This window comes from Paramormyrops kingsleyae, chromosome 12 (assembly GCF_048594095.1).
Source record: "Paramormyrops kingsleyae isolate MSU_618 chromosome 12, PKINGS_0.4, whole genome shotgun sequence".
NCBI lineage: Eukaryota > Metazoa > Chordata > Actinopteri > Osteoglossiformes > Mormyridae > Paramormyrops > Paramormyrops kingsleyae.
In genome coordinates, this window is record NC_132808.1 from 7,046,788 (window position 1) to 7,067,119 (window position 20,332).

General features: G+C 47.0%; 1 protein-coding gene across 3 annotated transcripts in view; it reads right to left on the bottom strand.

Annotated features, from left to right (window-relative positions):
• Positions 1-583: 583 nt before the first annotated feature.
• The window catches only part of reep1 (receptor accessory protein 1), a 38,126-nt gene continuing 18,377 nt past the window's right edge, over positions 584-20,332 (bottom strand). For all 3 annotated transcript variants that reach the window (XM_023800020.2, XM_023800019.2, XM_023800018.2), the window contains 2 exons: positions 6,021-6,220; positions 584-4,135 (listed from right to left, as the gene is read on the bottom strand). In XM_023800020.2, the coding sequence (XP_023655788.1) occupies positions 4,064-4,135; positions 6,021-6,220 (272 nt within the window). In that variant the 3' untranslated portion in view covers positions 584-4,063. The remainder of the gene's footprint in view (positions 4,136-6,020; positions 6,221-20,332) is intronic.

The following is a 20,332-nucleotide window of genomic DNA, read 5'->3' on the forward strand; positions in this document are numbered from 1 at the left end:
GTATGTACGGTGGTCAGCATAGCCGTGTTAAGTCAGTCGTTCTCTTTCTTGACATTCCAATATATATAAATCGTGTTTAATATTATCATGGGTCTTTAGTCTTGGCTCATGCCAACTGTGATGTGGACATTGTTAAGAACCGATAGGTGAGCTCTCTCCAGCACCAAACGGGAAGCAGCAAAGCCGTTACAGGATCTCAAGTAGAGTAGAGAGACATGGAGGACGGTCAGGCCTTGTTGTCTGCATTCATGCAACCAGGGTCATGTCCACATTCTGCCACGTCTTCTCTTTTCATTGTTTTTGCACAGCAAACCATTGCACGTTCGACAGCAACTGTGTCCAAAAGCTGCTTCTGTTTCTGTTTCATTGCTCAAATGTTTTTTCTCTTCCTGTAAATTTCCACCAGAAGCATTGTGGGAAATATTCTTAATAGGAATCTAGTTGCAATCTTGCAAATAGTGATTATGGACACCTTGTCTTTAGATGTGTCAATGTTCTAGTGTATGGTTAGCATTAATCATGTGAGGTTTATGTGAAGGCCAAAAACATGCCCCAAAACCAGCACAAGACAGGACCCCACACGCAAGTTCATCTTTCCTTTTAATGGTTGTGGCTGACAAACAGGTTTTAAATGGGAATATTCATAACACAGTTTAAGCACTTTGTGAAATCCATTCCATAACTCTCACAGTCTCTATCCTTCCTATGCTACAGTGCTAAGATACGGGGGATTGACAACAGAGGGGGAAGGGGGACATTAATGGGTTTCAATACAAAATTTCTGGCCAGCCAGACAAAATATGACAAATGTTTCAAAACTGAAGATAACCTGGAGCCAGAGGGAAATGAGAAACATGGGAAGATCCACAAAAACAAACCTTAAGACAGATTTTCACAGAAAGCTGTCAGACATACAGAGTCCTTTTTTCCATCAAATATAGTCCACATACGATGGTACTGCTAAAAAAAAATGCATGCTTTTTATGCTACGAACCACAAACTTTACAAATAATTGTAATATATACACAGGAAAACGGTGAGCCTTCTTTCACTGTGTCTCAGCTGGACGGAGTGCACCACGGAGACGTGACTCACTTACTTCGTTACACTCCTCACAATTATTGATCAGCCTTGTGTGTGTTTCCCGGTTGACCGTATCACAAAACACAGTCACACCTACAACACAGCATTATTCATTAAGTAATACTTCAACTCATTTAAAAGAACAATCAGTAACAGTGCTACAAGTCAGCAATTTAACAGTTTGATTAAAATAAACACATACTGACCTAGAAAGATGTTTATCTGAAGTACACTCAGGTAAAAACTCTATGTCTCTCAATATGTGTTTGTCTGTCTTAAGGAAGTGATCCATCCTTATTTCAATTATTATTTATCATGTAATCAGCTAGTTTGGATTATTAACATTTGAGCACTACCTTCTCAGTCCCCTTTATTTATTAATTACCATAGCAAAGGTTTTTAGTTGTGTCACAGTATGATTTAATATTCATACCCATCGATTCCATAATGTATCACTTTCTTGTATAGGACATCCTTGGGATTTGACTTGAGCATTGTCGTTTGGTTCAGTATGAGCCAATTCCAAACTGCAGGCAAGACGTGGCCTTATCTCAAAGTCTCTGGTGCTCAGTGAAGATGTGCTCATGCTCAGCCTACCACAAATTATTTACATTTAGTGCAACACAGCATATTACTGGCTCCTTCATATTAAAGTGTTAATCTCCATGCCATAAGACACACATATGCTATGCTGCCATAGATCTACACCACTGTTTATGGCAAAAACTAGAATCACCCTGGGTGCTAAATACAGAAATGTACAGAAAACTTGAAGTGTTGATGAACACCTACAAATGAATGATCGTTTAGTTAACAAACTAGCACTAAATTCAATTTGGCGGTTAAAGAAAGACCACGACATTGGACCTTCTGGTCCTCGGTCCATCTCATATGCCAATATTCTATCTGCCAGTAAAAGTCTCCGAAAAGTTTAAAGCTGACCTCCATAGTGCTGGAACTGCATTAGTTTCAGCAAATTATCTATTGATGAATTCCAGGACAGTCATGTGCTGGTTTCATTGCTCTTGCGGGTTTCAGTGCTGCTCACAATACTCCTACTCGTCTTACTTTGTTTCTCAATGGCAGAAAACTGTAATTTTGCTCTTGTTAATAATCACGCATGCATTTAACAAACCAGTGTTTATGTACATTTTTGAGTCAATCCAATACTGTTTTAGCACTTAGGTAGGTCAGCTGAAGTGTCATGTTGAATGTGAAAGCCCAAATGAATCTGTCTGAAATGAGGAAAAGCGTTAGCGTGTTCCCGTGCAGACAATTTTTGACGGCTTTTAATCCTTCCAGTGTAATCTACTCGTAAAAATAAGTCGCAGCCATTTATCTCTGTCTGAAAACATTTTTAAAAGAGAAAAATGACACCTCCCACAGAAGGTGAGTTTAGAATAGACGACCGGAAAGATTCTAATGCTCAACTAGGCTGACAGTACGTGCAGCAAATCAGCTAAAAGCAGGTTCCTCGCTCTGCTAAATCCTCAGATAACCTCAGTGTTGTCATATTCCAGTGAAAGTCCTGATGCTTCTGTTCAGCCAGGACAGAAGCTGCTGCATTCTGTGCCTGATTTTACTTCACTTTGGTTATGCCAAGTTCTTTTAAATGATGTAGCATTACACACTGTTAAACTATGAATGTACATTACTCATATCATGGCGTCAGTTTGCCCTTTGGATGTTTTCCTCTCTCTGCTGCTCAAACCCAGCTAAGGCCCAAGGAGGATATAGCCTTATTAATCTTAGTGTTCACAAGCATGCATCTTTCTGAAAGCAGGGCATAGCGGCTTTGGATCAGAATCACATATACGTGTCTCTGAGCTAAGAAATATTTTCTGCTATGTTCAATGATGCATAGACAGATCTTCAGATATAGAGTGCTAAGTGCCAGATATTTTGCCAGTGAGCTAGTCTTCGACATCACTAAATTTCTACATTTTCATTACATTCACTAGCTGTAAATAAAGCAATTTCTCACACAATAGGCTTAAAGTCTTAAACACAGACCCTTCAAGTTCAAATGTGATTTGTCGAGGTGGAACATATTGGATCACTGTGAAGTTTAACTGTTCAGAAGGTCCATAGGCATCAGTACAGTTATCACACACACTTTAGCCATAAAATATACTTCCTGCCTTTAATTCTGCATCCACCCATTTTCTATACCTGCTTGTCCTATGCAGGGTCATGGGGCTTAGAGCCTATCCTGGACACAATGGGAACAAGGCAGGGAACAACCCAGGATGTGGTGCCAACCCATCGCAAGCATTTAAATCTTCTTGTACTGTAGTTAATTAGTCCTTATATATTTTTAAACATCTTTATTCTCATACTTCATATTATATTGTATTATATTCAGTCTGACTTCTCTGGTATTAGCTAGATCGGTTTTCCCCTAAATGTTATACTGTAATTTTTGGATAATAACAGAAAAAAGACCGTATAATTTTTTGCAAACCATTTTCTGTTCTTAAATTCCACAGCCAACAACCCTGGTACAGCGGCTCTTGTAACACTTTCAAAATGCAAGATATAAGCTTATATTGGATTCCTCACCATTTAGCACAGAAACGTCACTGTTAATGATGTGACAAGCCACTTATTTGTATGTGTTATGGTCATTCCCACATTGCTTGCAGCCAAAGTAAATGAAAGTGTATGACATAAGGCTTTGCCACAAAAATGTACTGTTACGTAATGTGTTTTAAGAGAGAGGCCGGACACAGAGAGAGAAGCAAAATGGTGGCACACTCAAAGTGAATAGGAGGTGAGTTATGGGAGGCCCGCTGAGACGATCACTCTCCAGATAACTGAGTATCGTGTAAACCACGCGTCGTTACTTTGGCTCATTCCTGATCAGATGCGGCCGCGGTCTTCTGCAATCCTCCTTTTTCTTCAGACTTCAGTTAAGGCAGCTAAGCGATCTGGGAGTGTTTTTTTTTTTTCTTTTGCCAGCGTCCGGTGGCTCCTACTGTCACATGGCGTCGCTGTCTGGAGACGAGGTACTCTTAGACCTGGGGCGAGGCCTCAGGACTCTAGGAGGAGGCTGGGGTTCAAAGTGGGGAGGCACAAAAAAGGAGAGATATGGATTAACCACAGCTGAGCATGTTTTGTGGAACTGTGACCACTGACTGTAAAAACTCAGAGAAGACGATAACCACAGCCTTGGTTTATTCTGTGTATTAATAACCAATCAGACTCCACAGCATAGGCAGAATGATTGTGAACTTAGTGATCAATGGTCATTGTTGACACACCACAGCACACGACAACGAAATGTGTCCTCTACATTTAACCCACATGTGATGTTGCAACAGAGCAGGGGGCAGCTAATTCAGCACCCAGGGTACAGTGCTTGGGGGCGGTACCTTGCTTAGGGTACCTCAGTGCTGCCTTGCTAGTCAGGGATTCAAACCTGCAATCTTTTAATTACAAGAGCGCTTCCCTAACCATTAAGCCACCAAGGTTCCCTTTTAGAGTTCCACATCACACCTTTGTTCTAGACTCTCCACAGTGAGAGTTTCCCTGTATTCATTCACCTCAATGCATTTTTTTTCCTGGACAAAGCAGTCTTCACAAAATACCTTTAAAATACCTTTTTAAGCACTACTTTGTTGTTTTTTTAATTTGGTAATAGTTTCTAAGAATGCCGTGCCTATAAGAATCTATGAACACATTCATAGCACATTATAATGCATCCATAAAGCATTATAAACATTGCTATAAATATTTATAAAAAGACATTACACATTATACCCATGTTTATTATACATTATGAATGCTTGAATCTATAATTATGGATTATGAATCTATAATACACTATAGATACCTTTATAATGCAGTACAAAGCATCCTTACTTCTTATACCAACCATTATAATGCATTATATTTGCATGTCTCCCCCCCTTCCAGAGCAGATTCCCTCTGATACTCTGACCCTCCCCCCAGTCCTAAGACATGCAGTTAGGCTAATTTCTCACTTCCCCATAGTATATGATTGTGTATATGTATATGTTCCCTACGATGTACTGGAATAGAAATGAAATGTATTTTTCTTTAAGATAAGTTTGTCTCAAACACAATGCAGTGCCAAAGGACCCAGAGGCATGCTCGCATGGATGTGTTCATTAGTACAGGCCAACCACACGCCTTGCTGCGAAAGACTGGTTAACAGCAAAGGGCACGTTCGGGAATAAAGAAACACTGCAGTGCAAAGAGCAGCTAAAGGCCTGATCCAGCCTGCACAGAACCAGCACTCACCTGGAGATCACAGCGGCCTGCACAGAACCAGCACTCACCTGGAGATCACAGCGGCCTGCACAGAACCAGCACTCACCTGGAGATCACAGCGGCCTGCACAGAACCAGCACTCACCTGGAGGGCACAGCGGCCTGCACAGAACCAGCACTCACCTAGAGAGCGCAGCGGCCTACCACAGAACCAGCACTCACCTAGAGAGCGCAGCGGCCTGCACAGAACCAGCACTCACCTGGAGAGCGCAGCGGCCTGCACAGAACCAGCATTCACCTGGAGAGCGCAGCGGCCTGCACAGAACCAGCACTCACCTGGAAAGTACAGCGGCCAGCACAGAACCAGCACTGATCTGGAGAGCACAGCGGCCTGCACAGAACCAGCACTCACCTGGAGAGCACAGCGGCCTGCACAGAACCAGCACTCACCTGGAGAGCGCAGCGGCCTGCACAGAACCAGGCTTTACCACCGGAAACAGCAAACCTCCATACAGCCAAACAAAGGCCAGGAAGAGGGCCGAAATGGGAGACCCTGATCCCAGCTGGGGTGGGGGGGGGGGTATGTGTGAGAGGCCTAAAGTCCTAAGGCTGAACCCTAGGGGCTGTTCCTTCTGGGTGGGGGGGCGGGGGGTTAGTCACCTCACTCACAAGCTTGCAGCCAATGACAGCAGGGAGTGGTACCTCAGGTGCCCTCCTCTTTGCCAGCCTGACCGCCGCAATCCCCACCGAGCTGTCCTCGTCCTCCTGCTCCCGGGGGGGGCTGGGCACCTGGTCGGTGACAGGGGGCGTGGGGCACGCAAAGAATTGCGCCTGGGGTGTGTCACGTGGCTCGGGGCTCAGGAGCTCATACTCAGCCAAGTCAAAGTCCCCCCCCGGGTGTCCTGCGCCATGGACAAGATGGCGTCAGACACAGCAGGCCCTCGGCGCAACTGAAAACCGGATTTCCAGGGTCATTCGCTTCGCCCGCGCTGCCCCTGACCGCACCCTCAGATCCTCCCTCTGTTTTCCGCAGCTCTATGCCTGTTACTTATAAGCGGTTCTGGCTGGCAGTCAGGTGATCAAAGCCAGCGCCCAGCATCACTGTTCCACCGCATAAATCACAGGGCGTTTTACATCAAAGACTTACTTGACTTTTAGCATCTGCTTTCATAGCACATATTATTCATGGGTAAAAAGTACCTTTACCTCATTTGACATCAATTTTTTTACAATTTTGAATGCTTTAGCTAGCTTATAACAAGGAAACGGAAACTTTTTAAATCTACCCATATTCCAAACTCCATATGCAGTACAGGGTCACAGGTAGGATGTGAAAAGCCAAATACAAACATAATGTTCTACCCAGTGTCAGTTCTACTGGAAATGTTAAGAGCATTTTACAGTTGAATTTCCATTTTAGGGAATTACTGTTTTACTTGGCACAGGGCAAAGAAAATGACACAAAACCTGTTCCAGTGCTCAAATTATGCTGAAATCACACAAATCCGGTCAGAGTGAGTCACCGTCCATCATGCTCCCAGCTACCGAATGAGCGTGCACTGCAGTGTTTCAGCAGACGTCTGAGTGCAGAGCCCAGCGTGACCACCGGGGCACAATTACACAGCTCACAGCTACATAAAAAGCATGAAAGCACCCAGAGAAACACGTGGACTGAAACATCACATTATGGAGTGCAAAGCTTGCAGCTCCATATCACCAGTGGCTGGCTGTATCACTAATCATCAGTGTTATTGTTCACCTACTTAGCAGGTGCTAATGTCCAAAGCAGCTCACATGGCTCACAGCAAACTGGTTTTTATACAGATAGATCTTTTCCTGGCTCTAAGGTCCAACAGTGAGCACCCGAAGACTTTACTAAATTCCATTAAGCCCCAAATGACACAAGGGAGGGAAACAAACACAGGTGACTTAAATGAAATTCCAGCTTTAACCAACATTTAAACATTTAACAATGGCTCAAAACAGAAACAGTTCCTTCTGTCGGCCTTTAGGTGCCAGTCACCCATGCTGAGGGCAGAGTGATTATCGCGCCTGGTCCCTGCTGGCTCAGACGCTGTTTCTTCTCTCATTCATTATTAAATTTAACAGCTACCCTTCATTCAGTTTTGGAGGAGAGAGTCCAGAGTCTCAGCCCCAGAGTCAGTATGAGAATGGAACAGAGCCTTTCTCAGCCCCAGAGTCAGTATGAGAATGGAACAGAGCCTTTCTCAGCCCCAGAGTCAGTATGAGAATGGAACAGAGCCTTTCTCAGCCCCAGAGTCAGTATGAGAATGGAACAGAGCCTTTCTCAGCCCCAGAGTCAGTATGAGAATGGAAGAGAACCTTTCTCAGCCTCAGAGTCAGTATGAGAATGGAACAGAGCCTTTCTCAGCCCCAGAGTCAGTATGAGAATGGAACAGAGCCTTTCTCAGCCCCAGAGTCAGTATGAGAATGGAACAGAGCCTTTCTCAGCCCCAGAGTCAGTATGAGAATGGAACAGAGCCTTTCTCAGCCCCAGAGTCAGTATGAGAATGGAACAGAGCCTTTCTCAGCCCCAGAGTCAGTATGAGAATGGAACAGAGCCTTTCTCAGCCCCAGAGTCAGTATGAGAATGGAACAGAACCTTTCTCAGCCTCAGAGTCAGTATGAGAATGGAACAGAGCCTTTCTCAGCCTCAGAGTCAGTATGAGAATGGAACAGAACCTTTCTCAGCCTCAGAGTCAGTATGAGAATGGAACAGAACCTTTCTCAGCCTCAGAGTCAGTATGAGAATGGAACAGAGCCTTTCTCAGCCCCAGAGTCAGTATGAGAATGGAACAGAGCCTTTCTCAGCCCCAGAGTCAGTATGAGAATGCAACAGAGCCTTTCTCAGCCCCAGAGTCAGTATGAGAATGGAACAGAGCCTTTCTCAGCCCCAGAGTCAGTATGAGAATGGAACAGAGCCTTTCTCAGCCTCAGAGTCAATTTGAGAATGGAACAGAGCCTTTCTCAGCCCCAGAGTCAGTATGAGAATGTAACAGAGCCTTTCTCAGCCCCAGAGTCAGTATGAGAATGGAACAGAGCCTTTCTCAGCCCCAGAGTCAGTATGAGAATGCAACAGAGCCTTTCTCAGCCCCAGAGTCAGTATGAGAATGGAACAGAGCCTTTCTCAGCCCCAGAGTCAGTATGAGAATGGAACAGAGCCTTTCTCAGCCCCAGAGTCAGTATGAGAATGGAACAGAGCCTTTCTCAGCCCCAGAGTCAGTATGAGAATGGAACAGAGCCTGTCTCAGCCCCAGAGTCAGTATGAGAATGGAACAGAGCCTTTCTCAGCCTCAGAGTCAGTATGAGAATGGAACAGAGCCTTTCTCAGCCCCAGAGTCAGTATGAGAATGGAACAGAGCCTTTCTCAGCCCCAGAGTCAGTATGAGAATGGAACAGAGCCTTTCTCAGCCCCAGAGTCAGTATGAGAATGGAACAGAGCCTTTCTCAGCCCCAGAGTCAGTATGAGAATGGAACAGAGCCTTTCTCAGCCTCAGAGTCAGTATGAGAATGGAACAGAGCCTTTCTCAGCCCCAGAGTCAGTATGAGAATGGAACAGAGCCTTTCTCAGCCCCAGAGTCAGTATGAGAATGGAACAGAGCCTTCCTCAGCCCCAGAGTCAGTATGAGAATGCAACAGAGCCTTTCTCAGCCCCAGAGTCAGTATGAGAATGGAACAGAGCCTTTCTCAGCCCCAGAGTCAGTATGAGAATGGAACAGAGCCTTTCTCAGCCCCAGAGTCAGTATGAGAATGGAACAGAGCCTGTCTCAGTCCCAGAGTCAGTATGAGAATGGAACAGAGCCTTTCTCAGCCTCAGAGTCAGTATGAGAATGGAACAGAGCCTTTCTCAGCCCCAGAGTCAGTATGAGAATGGAACAGAGCCTTTCTCAGCCCCAGAGTCAGTATGAGAATGGAACAGAGCCTTTCTCAGCCCCAGAGTCAGTATGAGAATGGAACAGAGCCTTACTCAGCCCCAGAGTCAGTATGAGAATGGAACAGAACCTTTCTCAGCCTCAGAGTCAGTATGAGAATGGAACAGAGCCTTTCTCAGCCCCAGAGTCAGTATGAGAATGGAACAGAGCCTTTCTCAGCCCCAGAGTCAGTATGAGAATGGAACAGAGCCTTTCTCAGTCCCAGAGTCAGTATGAGAATGGAACAGAGCCTTTCTCAGCCCCAGAGTCAGTATGAGAATGGAACAGAACCTTTCTCAGCCTCAGAGTCAGTATGAGAATGGAACAGAGCCTTTCTCAGCCTCAGAGTCAGTATGAGAATGGAACAGAACCTTTCTCAGCCTCAGAGTCAGTATGAGAATGGAACAGAACCTTTCTCAGCCTCAGAGTCAGTATGAGAATGGAACAGAGCCTTTCTCAGCCCCAGAGTCAGTATGAGAATGGAACAGAGCCTTTCTCAGCCTCAGAGTCAGTATGAGAATGCAACAGAGCCTTTCTCAGCCCCAGAGTCAGTATGAGAATGGAACAGAGCCTTTCTCAGCCCCAGAGTCAGTATGAGAATGGAACAGAGCCTTTCTCAGCCTCAGAGTCAATTTGAGAATGGAACAGAGCCTTTCTCAGCCCCAGAGTCAGTATGAGAATGTAACAGAGCCTTTCTCAGCCCCAGAGTCAGTATGAGAATGGAACAGAGCCTTTCTCAGCCCCAGAGTCAGTATGAGAATGCAACAGAGCCTTTCTCAGCCCCAGAGTCAGTATGAGAATGGAACAGAGCCTTTCTCAGCCCCAGAGTCAGTATGAGAATGGAACAGAGCCTTTCTCAGCCCCAGAGTCAGTATGAGAATGGAACAGAGCCTGTCTCAGCCCCAGAGTCAGTATGAGAATGGAACAGAGCCTTTCTCAGCCTCAGAGTCAGTATGAGAATGGAACAGAGCCTTTCTCAGCCCCAGAGTCAGTATGAGAATGGAACAGAGCCTTTCTCAGCCCCAGAGTCAGTATGAGAATGGAACAGAGCCTTTCTCAGCCCCAGAGTCAGTATGAGAATGGAACAGAGCCTTTCTCAGCCCCAGAGTCAGTATGAGAATGGAACAGAGCCTTTCTCAGCCCCAGAGTCAGTATGAGAATGGAACAGAACCTTTCTCAGCCTCAGAGTCAGTATGAGAATGGAACAGAGCCTTTCTCAGCCCCAGAGTCAGTATGAGAATGGAACAGAGCCTTTCTCAGCCCCAGAGTCAGTATGAGAATGGAACAGAGCCTTCCTCAGCCCCAGAGTCAGTATGAGAATGGAACAGAGCCTTTCTCAGCCCCAGAGTCAGTATGAGAATGGAACAGAGCCTTTCTCAGCCCCAGAGTCAGTATGAGAATGGAACAGAACCTTTCTCAGCCTCAGAGTCAGTATGAGAATGGAACAGAGCCTTTCTCAGCCTCAGAGTCAGTATGAGAATGGAACAGAACCTTTCTCAGCCTCAGAGTCAGTATGAGAATGGAACAGAGCCTTTCTCAGCCTCAGAGTCAGTATGAGAATGGAACAGAACCTTTCTCAGCCTCAGAGTCAGTATGAGAATGGAACAGACCCTTTCTCAGCCTCAGAGTCAGTATGAGAATGGAACAGAGCCTTTCTCAGCCCCAGAGTCAGTATGAGAATGGAACAGAGCCTTTCTCAGCCTCAGAGTCAGTATGAGAATGCAACAGAGCCTTTCTCAGCCCCAGAGTCAGTATGAGAATGGAACAGAGCCTTTCTCAGCCCCAGAGTCAGTATGAGAATGGAACAGAGCCTTTCTCAGCCCCAGAGTCAATTTGAGAATGGAACAGAGCCTTTCTCAGACCCAGAGTCAGTATGAGAATGGAACAGAGCCTTTCTCAACCCCAGAGTCAGTATGAGAATGGAACAGAGCCTTTCTCAGCCCCAGAGTCAGTATGAGAATGCAACAGAGCCTTTCTCAGCCCCAGAGTCAGTATGAGAATGGAACAGAGCCTTTCTCAGCCCCAGAGTCAGTATGAGAATGGAACAGAGCCTTTCTCAGCCCCAGAGTCAGTATGAGAATGGAACAGAGCCTTTCTCAGCCTCAGAGTCAATTTGAGAATGGAACAGAGCCTTTCTCAGCCCCAGAGTCAGTATGAGAATGGAACAGAGCCTTTCTCAGCCCCAGAGTCAGTATGAGAATGGAACAGAGCCTTTCTCAGCCCCAGAGTCAGTATGAGAATGGAACAGAGCCTTTCTCAGCCCCAGAGTCAGTATGAGAATGCAACAGAGCCTTTCTCAGCCCCAGAGTCAGTATGAGAATGGAACAGAGCCTGTCTCAGCCCCAGAGTCAGTATGAGAATGGAACAGAGCCTTTCTCAGCCCCAGAGTCAGTATGAGAATGGAACAGAGCCTTTCTCAGCCCCAGAGTCAGTATGAGAATGGAACAGAGCCTTTCTCAGCCCCAGAGTCAGTATGAGAATGGAACAGAGCCTTTCTCAGCCCCAGAGTCAGTATGAGAATGGAACAGAGCCTTTCTCAGCCCCAGAGTCAGTATGAGAATGGAACAGAGCCTTTCTCAGCCCCAGAGTCAGTATGAGAATGGAACAGAGCCTTTCTCAGCCCCAGAGTCAGTATGAGAATGCAACAGAGCCTTTCTCAGCCCCAGAGTCAGTATGAGAATGGAACAGAGCCTGTCTCAGCCCCAGAGTCAGTATGAGAATGGAACAGAGCCTTTCTCAGCCCCAGAGTCAGTATGAGAATGGAACAGAGCCTTTCTCAGCCCCAGAGTCAGTATGAGAATGGAACAGAGCCTTTCTCAGCCCCAGAGTCAGTATGAGAATGGAACAGAGCCTTTCTCAGCCCCAGAGTCAGTATGAGAATGGAACAGAGCCTTTCTCAGCCCCAGAGTCAGTATGAGAATGGAACAGAACCTTTCTCAGCCTCAGAGTCAGTATGAGAATGGAACAGAGCCTTTCTCAGCCCCAGAGTCAGTATGAGAATGGAACAGAGCCTTTCTCAGCCCCAGAGTCAGTATGAGAATGGAACAGAGCCTTTCTCAGCCCCAGAGTCAGTATGAGAATGGAACAGAGCCTTTCTCAGCCCCAGAGTCAGTATGAGAATGGAACAGAGCCTTTCTCAGCCCCAGAGTCAGTATGAGAATGGAACAGAACCTTTCTCAGCCTCAGAGTCAGTATGAGAATGGAACAGAGCCTTTCTCAGCCTCAGAGTCAGTATGAGAATGGAACAGAACCTTTCTCAGCCTCAGAGTCAGTATGAGAATGGAACAGAACCTTTCTCAGCCTCAGAGTCAGTATGAGAATGGAACAGAGCCTTTCTCAGCCCCAGAGTCAGTATGAGAATGGAACAGAGCCTTTCTCAGCCTCAGAGTCAGTATGAGAATGCAACAGAGCCTTTCTCAGCCCCAGAGTCAGTATGAGAATGGAACAGAGCCTTTCTCAGCCCCAGAGTCAGTATGAGAATGGAACAGAGCCTTTCTCAGCCTCAGAGTCAATTTGAGAATGGAACAGAGCCTTTCTCAGCCCCAGAGTCAGTATGAGAATGGAACAGAGCCTTTCTCAGCCCCAGAGTCAGTATGAGAATGGAACAGAGCCTTTCTCAGCCCCAGAGTCAGTATGAGAATGCAACAGAGCCTTTCTCAGCCCCAGAGTCAGTATGAGAATGGAACAGAGCCTTTCTCAGCCCCAGAGTCAGTATGAGAATGGAACAGAGCCTTTCTCAGCCTCAGAGTCAATTTGAGAATGGAACAGAGCCTTTCTCAGCCCCAGAGTCAGTATGAGAATGGAACAGAGCCTTTCTCAGCCCCAGAGTCAGTATGAGAATGGAACAGAGCCTTTCTCAGCCCCAGAGTCAGTATGAGAATGCAACAGAGCCTTTCTCAGCCCCAGAGTCAGTATGAGAATGGAACAGAGCCTTTCTCAGCCCCAGAGTCAGTATGAGAATGGAACAGAGCCTTTCTCAGCCCCAGAGTCAGTATGAGAATGGAACAGAGCCTTTCTCAGCCTCAGAGTCAATTTGAGAATGGAACAGAGCCTTTCTCAGCCCCAGAGTCAGTATGAGAATGGAACAGAGCCTTTCTCAGCCCCAGAGTCAGTATGAGAATGGAACAGAGCCTTTCTCAGCCCCAGAGTCAGTATGAGAATGGAACAGAGCCTTTCTCAGCCCCAGAGTCAGTATGAGAATGGAACAGAGCCTTTCTCAGCCCCAGAGTCAGTATGAGAATGCAACAGAGCCTTTCTCAGCCCCAGAGTCAGTATGAGAATGCAACAGAGCCTTTCTCAGCCCCAGAGTCAGTATGAGAATGGAACAGAGCCTGTCTCAGCCCCAGAGTCAGTATGAGAATGGAACAGAGCCTTTCTCAGCCCCAGAGTCAGTATGAGAATGGAACAGAGCCTTTCTCAGCCCCAGAGTCAGTATGAGAATGGAACAGAGCCTTTCTCAGCCCCAGAGTCAGTATGAGAATGGAACAGAGCCTTTCTCAGCCCCAGAGTCAGTATGAGAATGGAACAGAGCCTTTCTCAGCCCCAGAGTCAGTATGAGAATGGAACAGAGCCTTTCTCAGCCTCAGAGTCAGTATGAGAATGGAACAGAACCGTTCTCAGCCTCAGAGTCAGTATGAGAATGGAACAGAGCCTTTCTCAGCCCCAGAGTCAGTATGAGAATGGAACAGAGCCTGTCTCAGCCCCAGAGTCAGTATGAGAATGGAACAGAGCCTTTCTCAGCCTCAGAGTCAGTATGAGAATGGAACAGAGCCTTTCTCAGCCCCAGAGTCAGTATGAGAATGGAACAGAGCCTTACTCAGCCCCAGAGTCAGTATGAGAATGGAACAGAGCCTTTCTCAGCCTCAGAGTCAGTATGAGAATGGAACAGAGCCTTTCTCAGCCCCAGAGTCAGTATGAGAATGGAACAGAGCCTTTCTCAGCCCCAGAGTCAGTATGAGAATGGAACAGAGCCTTTCTCAGCCCCAGAGTCAGTATGAGAATGGAACAGAGCCTTTCTCAGCCCCAGAGTCAGTATGAGAATGGAACAGAGCCTTTCTCAGCCCCAGAGTCAGTATGAGAATGGAACAGAACCTTTCTCAGCCTCAGAGTCAGTATGAGAATGGAACAGAGCCTTTCTCAGCCTCAGAGTCAGTATGAGAATGGAACAGAACCTTTCTCAGCCTCAGAGTCAGTATGAGAATGGAACAGAACCTTTCTCAGCCTCAGAGTCAGTATGAGAATGGAACAGAGCCTTTCTCAGCCCCAGAGTCAGTATGAGAATGGAACAGAGCCTTTCTCAGCCTCAGAGTCAGTATGAGAATGCAACAGAGCCTTTCTCAGCCCCAGAGTCAGTATGAGAATGGAACAGAGCCTTTCTCAGCCCCAGAGTCAGTATGAGAATGGAACAGAGCCTTTCTCAGCCTCAGAGTCAATTTGAGAATGGAACAGAGCCTTTCTCAGCCCCAGAGTCAGTATGAGAATGTAACAGAGCCTTTCTCAGCCCCAGAGTCAGTATGAGAATGGAACAGAGCCTTTCTCAGCCCCAGAGTCAGTATGAGAATGGAACAGAGCCTTTCTCAGCCCCAGAGTCAGTATGAGAATGGAACAGAACCTTTCTCAGCCTCAGAGTCAGTATGAGAATGGAACAGAGCCTTTCTCAGCCTCAGAGTCAGTATGAGAATGGAACAGAACCTTTCTCAGCCTCAGAGTCAGTATGAGAATGGAACAGAACCTTTCTCAGCCTCAGAGTCAGTATGAGAATGGAACAGAGCCTTTCTCAGCCCCAGAGTCAGTATGAGAATGGAACAGAGCCTTTCTCAGCTTCAGAGTCAGTATGAGAATGCAACAGAGCCTTTCTCAGCCCCAGAGTCAGTATGAGAATGGAACAGAGCCTTTCTCAGCCCCAGAGTCAGTATGAGAATGGAACAGAGCCTTTCTCAGCCTCAGAGTCAATTTGAGAATGGAACAGAGCCTTTCTCAGCCCCAGAGTCAGTATGAGAATGGAACAGAGCCTTTCTCAGCCCCAGAGTCAATATGAGAATGGAACAGAGCCTTTCTCAGCCCCAGAGTCAGTATGAGAATGCAACAGAGCCTTTCTCAGCCCCAGAGTCAGTATGAGAATGGAACAGAGCCTTTCTCAGCCCCAGAGTCAGTATGAGAATGGAACAGAGCCTTTCTCAGCCCCAGAGTCAGTATGAGAATGGAACAGAGCCTTTCTCAGCCTCAGAGTCAATTTGAGAATGGAACAGAGCCTTTCTCAGCCCCAGAGTCAGTATGAGAATGGAACAGAGCCTTTCTCAGCCCCAGAGTCAGTATGAGAATGGAACAGAGCCTTTCTCAGCCCCAGAGTCAGTATGAGAATGGAACAGAGCCTTTCTCAGCCCCAGAGTCAGTATGAGAATGCAACAGAGCCTTTCTCAGCCCCAGAGTCAGTATGAGAATGGAACAGAGCCTGTCTCAGCCCCAGAGTCAGTATGAGAATGGAACAGAGCCTTTCTCAGCCCCAGAGTCAGTATGAGAATGGAACAGAGCCTTTCTCAGCCCCAGAGTCAGTATGAGAATGGAACAGAGCCTTTCTCAGCCCCAGAGTCAGTATGAGAATGGAACAGAGCCTTTCTCAGCCCCAGAGTCAGTATGAGAATGGAACAGAGCCTTTCTCAGCCCCAGAGTCAGTATGAGAATGGAACAGAGCCTTTCTCAGCCCCAGAGTCAGTATGAGAATGGAACAGAGCCTTTCTCAGCCCCAGAGTCAGTATGAGAATGCAACAGAGCCTTTCTCAGCCCCAGAGTCAGTATGAGAATGGAACAGAGCCTGTCTCAGCCCCAGAGTCAGTATGAGAATGGAACAGAGCCTTTCTCAGCCCCAGAGTCAGTATGAGAATGGAACAGAGCCTTTCTCAGCCCCAGAGTCAGTATGAGAATGGAACAGAACCTTTCTCAGCCTCAGAGTCAGTATGAGAATGGAACAGAGCCTTTCTCAGCCCCAGAGTCAGTATGAGAATGGAACAGAGCCTTTCTCAGCCCCAGAGTCAGTATGAGAATGGAACAGAGCCTTTCTCAGCCCCAGAGTCAGTATGAGAATGGAACAGAGCCTTTCTCAGCCCCAGAGTCAGTATGAGAATGGAACAGAGCCTTTCTCAGCCCCAGAGTCAGTATGAGAATGGAACAGAACCTTTCTCAGCCTCAGAGTCAGTATGAGAATGGAACAGAGCCTTTCTCAGCCTCAGAGTCAGTATGAGAATGGAACAGAACCTTTCTCAGCCTCAGAGTCAGTATGAGAATGGAACAGAACCTTTCTCAGCCTCAGAGTCAGTATGAGAATGGAACAGAGCCTTTCTCAGCCCCAGAGTCAGTATGAGAATGGAACAGAGCCTTTCTCAGCCTCAGAGTCAGTATGAGAATGCAACAGAGCCTTTCTCAGCCCCAGAGTCAGTATGAGAATGGAACAGAGCCTTTCTCAGCCCCAGAGTCAGTATGAGAATGGAACAGAGCCTTTCTCAGCCTCAGAGTCAATTTGAGAATGGAACAGAGCCTTTCTCAGCCCCAGAGTCAGTATGAGAATGGAACAGAGCCTTTCTCAGCCCCAGAGTCAGTATGAGAATGGAACAGAGCCTTTCTCAGCCTCAGAGTCAGTATGAGAATGCAACAGAGCCTTTCTCAGCCCCAGAGTCAGTATGAGAATGGAACAGAGCCTTTCTCAGCCCCAGAGTCAGTATGAGAATGGAACAGAGCCTTTCTCAGCCTCAGAGTCAATTTGAGAATGGAACAGAGCCTTTCTCAGCCCCAGAGTCAGTATGAGAATGGAACAGAGCCTTTCTCAGCCCCAGAGTCAGTATGAGAATGGAACAGAGCCTTTCTCAGCCCCAGAGTCAGTATGAGAATGCAACAGAGCCTTTCTCAGCCCCAGAGTCAGTATGAGAATGGAACAGAGCCTTTCTCAGCCCCAGAGTCAGTATGAGAATGGAACAGAGCCTTTCTCAGCCCCAGAGTCAGTATGAGAATGGAACAGAGCCTTTCTCAGCCTCAGAGTCAATTTGAGAATGGAACAGAGCCTTTCTCAGCCCCAGAGTCAGTATGAGAATGGAACAGAGCCTTTCTCAGCCCCAGAGTCAGTATGAGAATGGAACAGAGCCTTTCTCAGCCCCAGAGTCAGTATGAGAATGGAACAGAGCCTTTCTCAGCCCCAGAGTCAGTATGAGATTGGAACAGAGCCTTTCTCAGCCCCAGAGTCAGTATGAGAATGCAACAGAGCCTTTCTCAGCCCCAGAGTCAGTATGAGAATGCAACAGAGCCTTTCTCAGCCCCAGAGTCAGTATGAGAATGGAACAGAGCCTGTCTCAGCCCCAGAGTCAGTATGAGAATGGAACAGAGCCTTTCTCAGCCCCAGAGTCAGTATGAGAATGGAACAGAGCCTTTCTCAGCCCCAGAGTCAGTATGAGAATGGAACAGAGCCTTTCTCAGCCCCAGAGTCAGTATGAGAATGGAACAGAGCCTTTCTCAGCCCCAGAGTCAGTATGAGAATGGAACAGAGCCTTTCTCAGCCCCAGAGTCAGTATGAGAATGGAACAGAACCTTTCTCAGCCTCAGAGTCAGTATGAGAATGGAACAGAGCCTTTCTCAGCCCCAGAGTCAGTATGAGAATGGAACAGAGCCTTTCTCAGCCCCAGAGTCAGTATGAGAATGGAACAGAGCCTTTCTCAGCCCCAGAGTCAGTATGAGAATGGAACAGAGCCTTTCTCAGCCCCAGAGTCAGTATGAGAATGGAACAGAGCCTTTCTCAGCCCCAGAGTCAGTATGAGAATGGAACAGAACCTTTCTCAGCCTCAGAGTCAGTATGAGAATGGAACAGAGCCTTTCTCAGCCTCAGAGTCAGTATGAGAATGGAACAGAGCCTTTCTCAGCCTCAGAGTCAGTATGAGAATGGAACAGAACCTTTCTCAGCCTCAGAGTCAGTATGAGAATGGAACAGAACCTTTCTCAGCCTCAGAGTCAGTATGAGAATGGAACAGAGCCTTTCTCAGCCTCAGAGTCAGTATGAGAATGCAACAGAGCCTTTCTCAGCCCCAGAGTCAGTATGAGAATGGAACAGAGCCTTTCTCAGCCCCAGAGTCAGTATGAGAATGGAACAGAGCCTTTCTCAGCCTCAGAGTCAATTTGAGAATGGAACAGAGCCTTTCTCAGCCCCAGAGTCAGTATGAGAATGGAACAGAGCCTTTCTCAGCCCCAGAGTCAGTATGAGAATGGAACAGAGCCTTTCTCAGCCCCAGAGTCAGAATGAGAATGCAACAGAGCCTTTCTCAGCCCCAGAGTCAGTATGAGAATGCAACAGAGCCTTTCTCAGCCCCAGAGTCAGTATGAGAATGGAACAGAGCCTTTCTCAGCCCCAGAGTCAGTATGAGAATGGAACAGAGCCTTTCTCAGCCCCAGAGTCAGTATGAGAATGGAACAGAGCCTTTCTCAGCCCCAGAGTCAGTATGAGAATGGAACAGAGCCTTTCTCAGCCCCAGAGTCAGTATGAGAATGGAACAGAGCCTTTCTCAGCCCCAGAGTCAGTATGAGAATGGAACAGAGCCTTTCTCAGCCCCAGAGTCAGTATGAGAATGCAACAGAGCCTTTCTCAGCCCCAGAGTCAGTATGAGAATGCAACAGAGCCTTTCTCAGCCCCAGAGTCAGTATGAGAATGGAACAGAGCCTTTCTCAGCCCCAGAGTCAGTATGAGAATGGAACAGAGCCTTTCTCAGCCCCAGAGTCAGTATGAGAATGCAACAGAGCCTTTCTCAGCCCCAGAGTCAGTATGAGAATGCAACAGAGCCTTTCTCAGCCCCAGAGTCAGTATGAGAATGGAACAGAGCCTGTCTCAGCCCCAGAGTCAGTATGAGAATGGAACAGAGCCTTTCTCAGCCCCAGAGTCAGTATGAGAATGGAACAGAGCCTTTCTCAGCCCCAGAGTCAGTATGAGAATGGAACAGAGCCTTTCTCAGCCCCAGAGTCAGTATGAGAATGGAACAGAGCCTTTCTCAGCCCCAGAGTCAGTATGAGAATGGAACAGAGCCTTTCTCAGCCCCAGAGTCAGTATGAGAATGGAACAGAACCTTTCTCAGCCTCAGAGTCAGTATGAGAATGGAACAGAGCCTTTCTCAGCCCCAGAGTCAGTATGAGAATGGAACAGAGCCTTTCTCAGCCCCAGAGTCAGTATGAGAATGGAACAGAGCCTTTCTCAGCCCCAGAGTCAGTATGAGAATGGAACAGAGCCTTTCTCAGCCCCAGAGTCAGTATGAGAATGGAACAGAGCCTTTCTCAGCCCCAGAGTCAGTATGAGAATGGAACAGAACCTTTCTCAGCCTCAGAGTCAGTATGAGAATGGAACAGAGCCTTTCTCAGCCTCAGAGTCAGTATGAGAATGGAACAGAACCTTTCTCAGCCTCAGAGTCAGTATGAGAATGGAACAGAACCTTTCTCAGCCTCAGAGTCAGTATGAGAATGGAACAGAGCCTTTCTCAGCCCCAGAGTCAGTATGAGAATGGAACAGAGCCTTTCTCAGCCTCAGAGTCAGTATGAGAATGCAACAGAGCCTTTCTCAGCCCCAGAGTCAGTATGAGAATGGAACAGAGCCTTTCTCAGCCCCAGAGTCAGTATGAGAATGGAACAGAGCCTTTCTCAGCCTCAGAGTCAATTTGAGAATGGAACAGAGCCTTTCTCAGCCCCAGAGTCAGTATGAGAATGGAACAGAGCCTTTCTCAGCCCCAGAGTCAGTATGAGAATGGAACAGAGCCTTTCTCAGCCCCAGAGTCAGTATGAGAATGGAACAGAGCCTTTCTCAGCCCCAGAGTCAGTATGAGAATGCAACAGAGCCTTTCTCAGCCCCAGAGTCAGTATGAGAATGGAACAGAGCCTTTCTCAGCCCCAGAGTCAGTATGAGAATGGAACAGAGCCTTTCTCAGCCCCAGAGTCAGTATGAGAATGGAACAGAGCCTTTCTCAGCCCCAGAGTCAGTATGAGAATGCAACAGAGCCTTTCTCAGCCCCAGAGTCAGTATGAGAATGGAACAGAGCCTTTCTCAGCCCCAGAGTCAGTATGAGAATG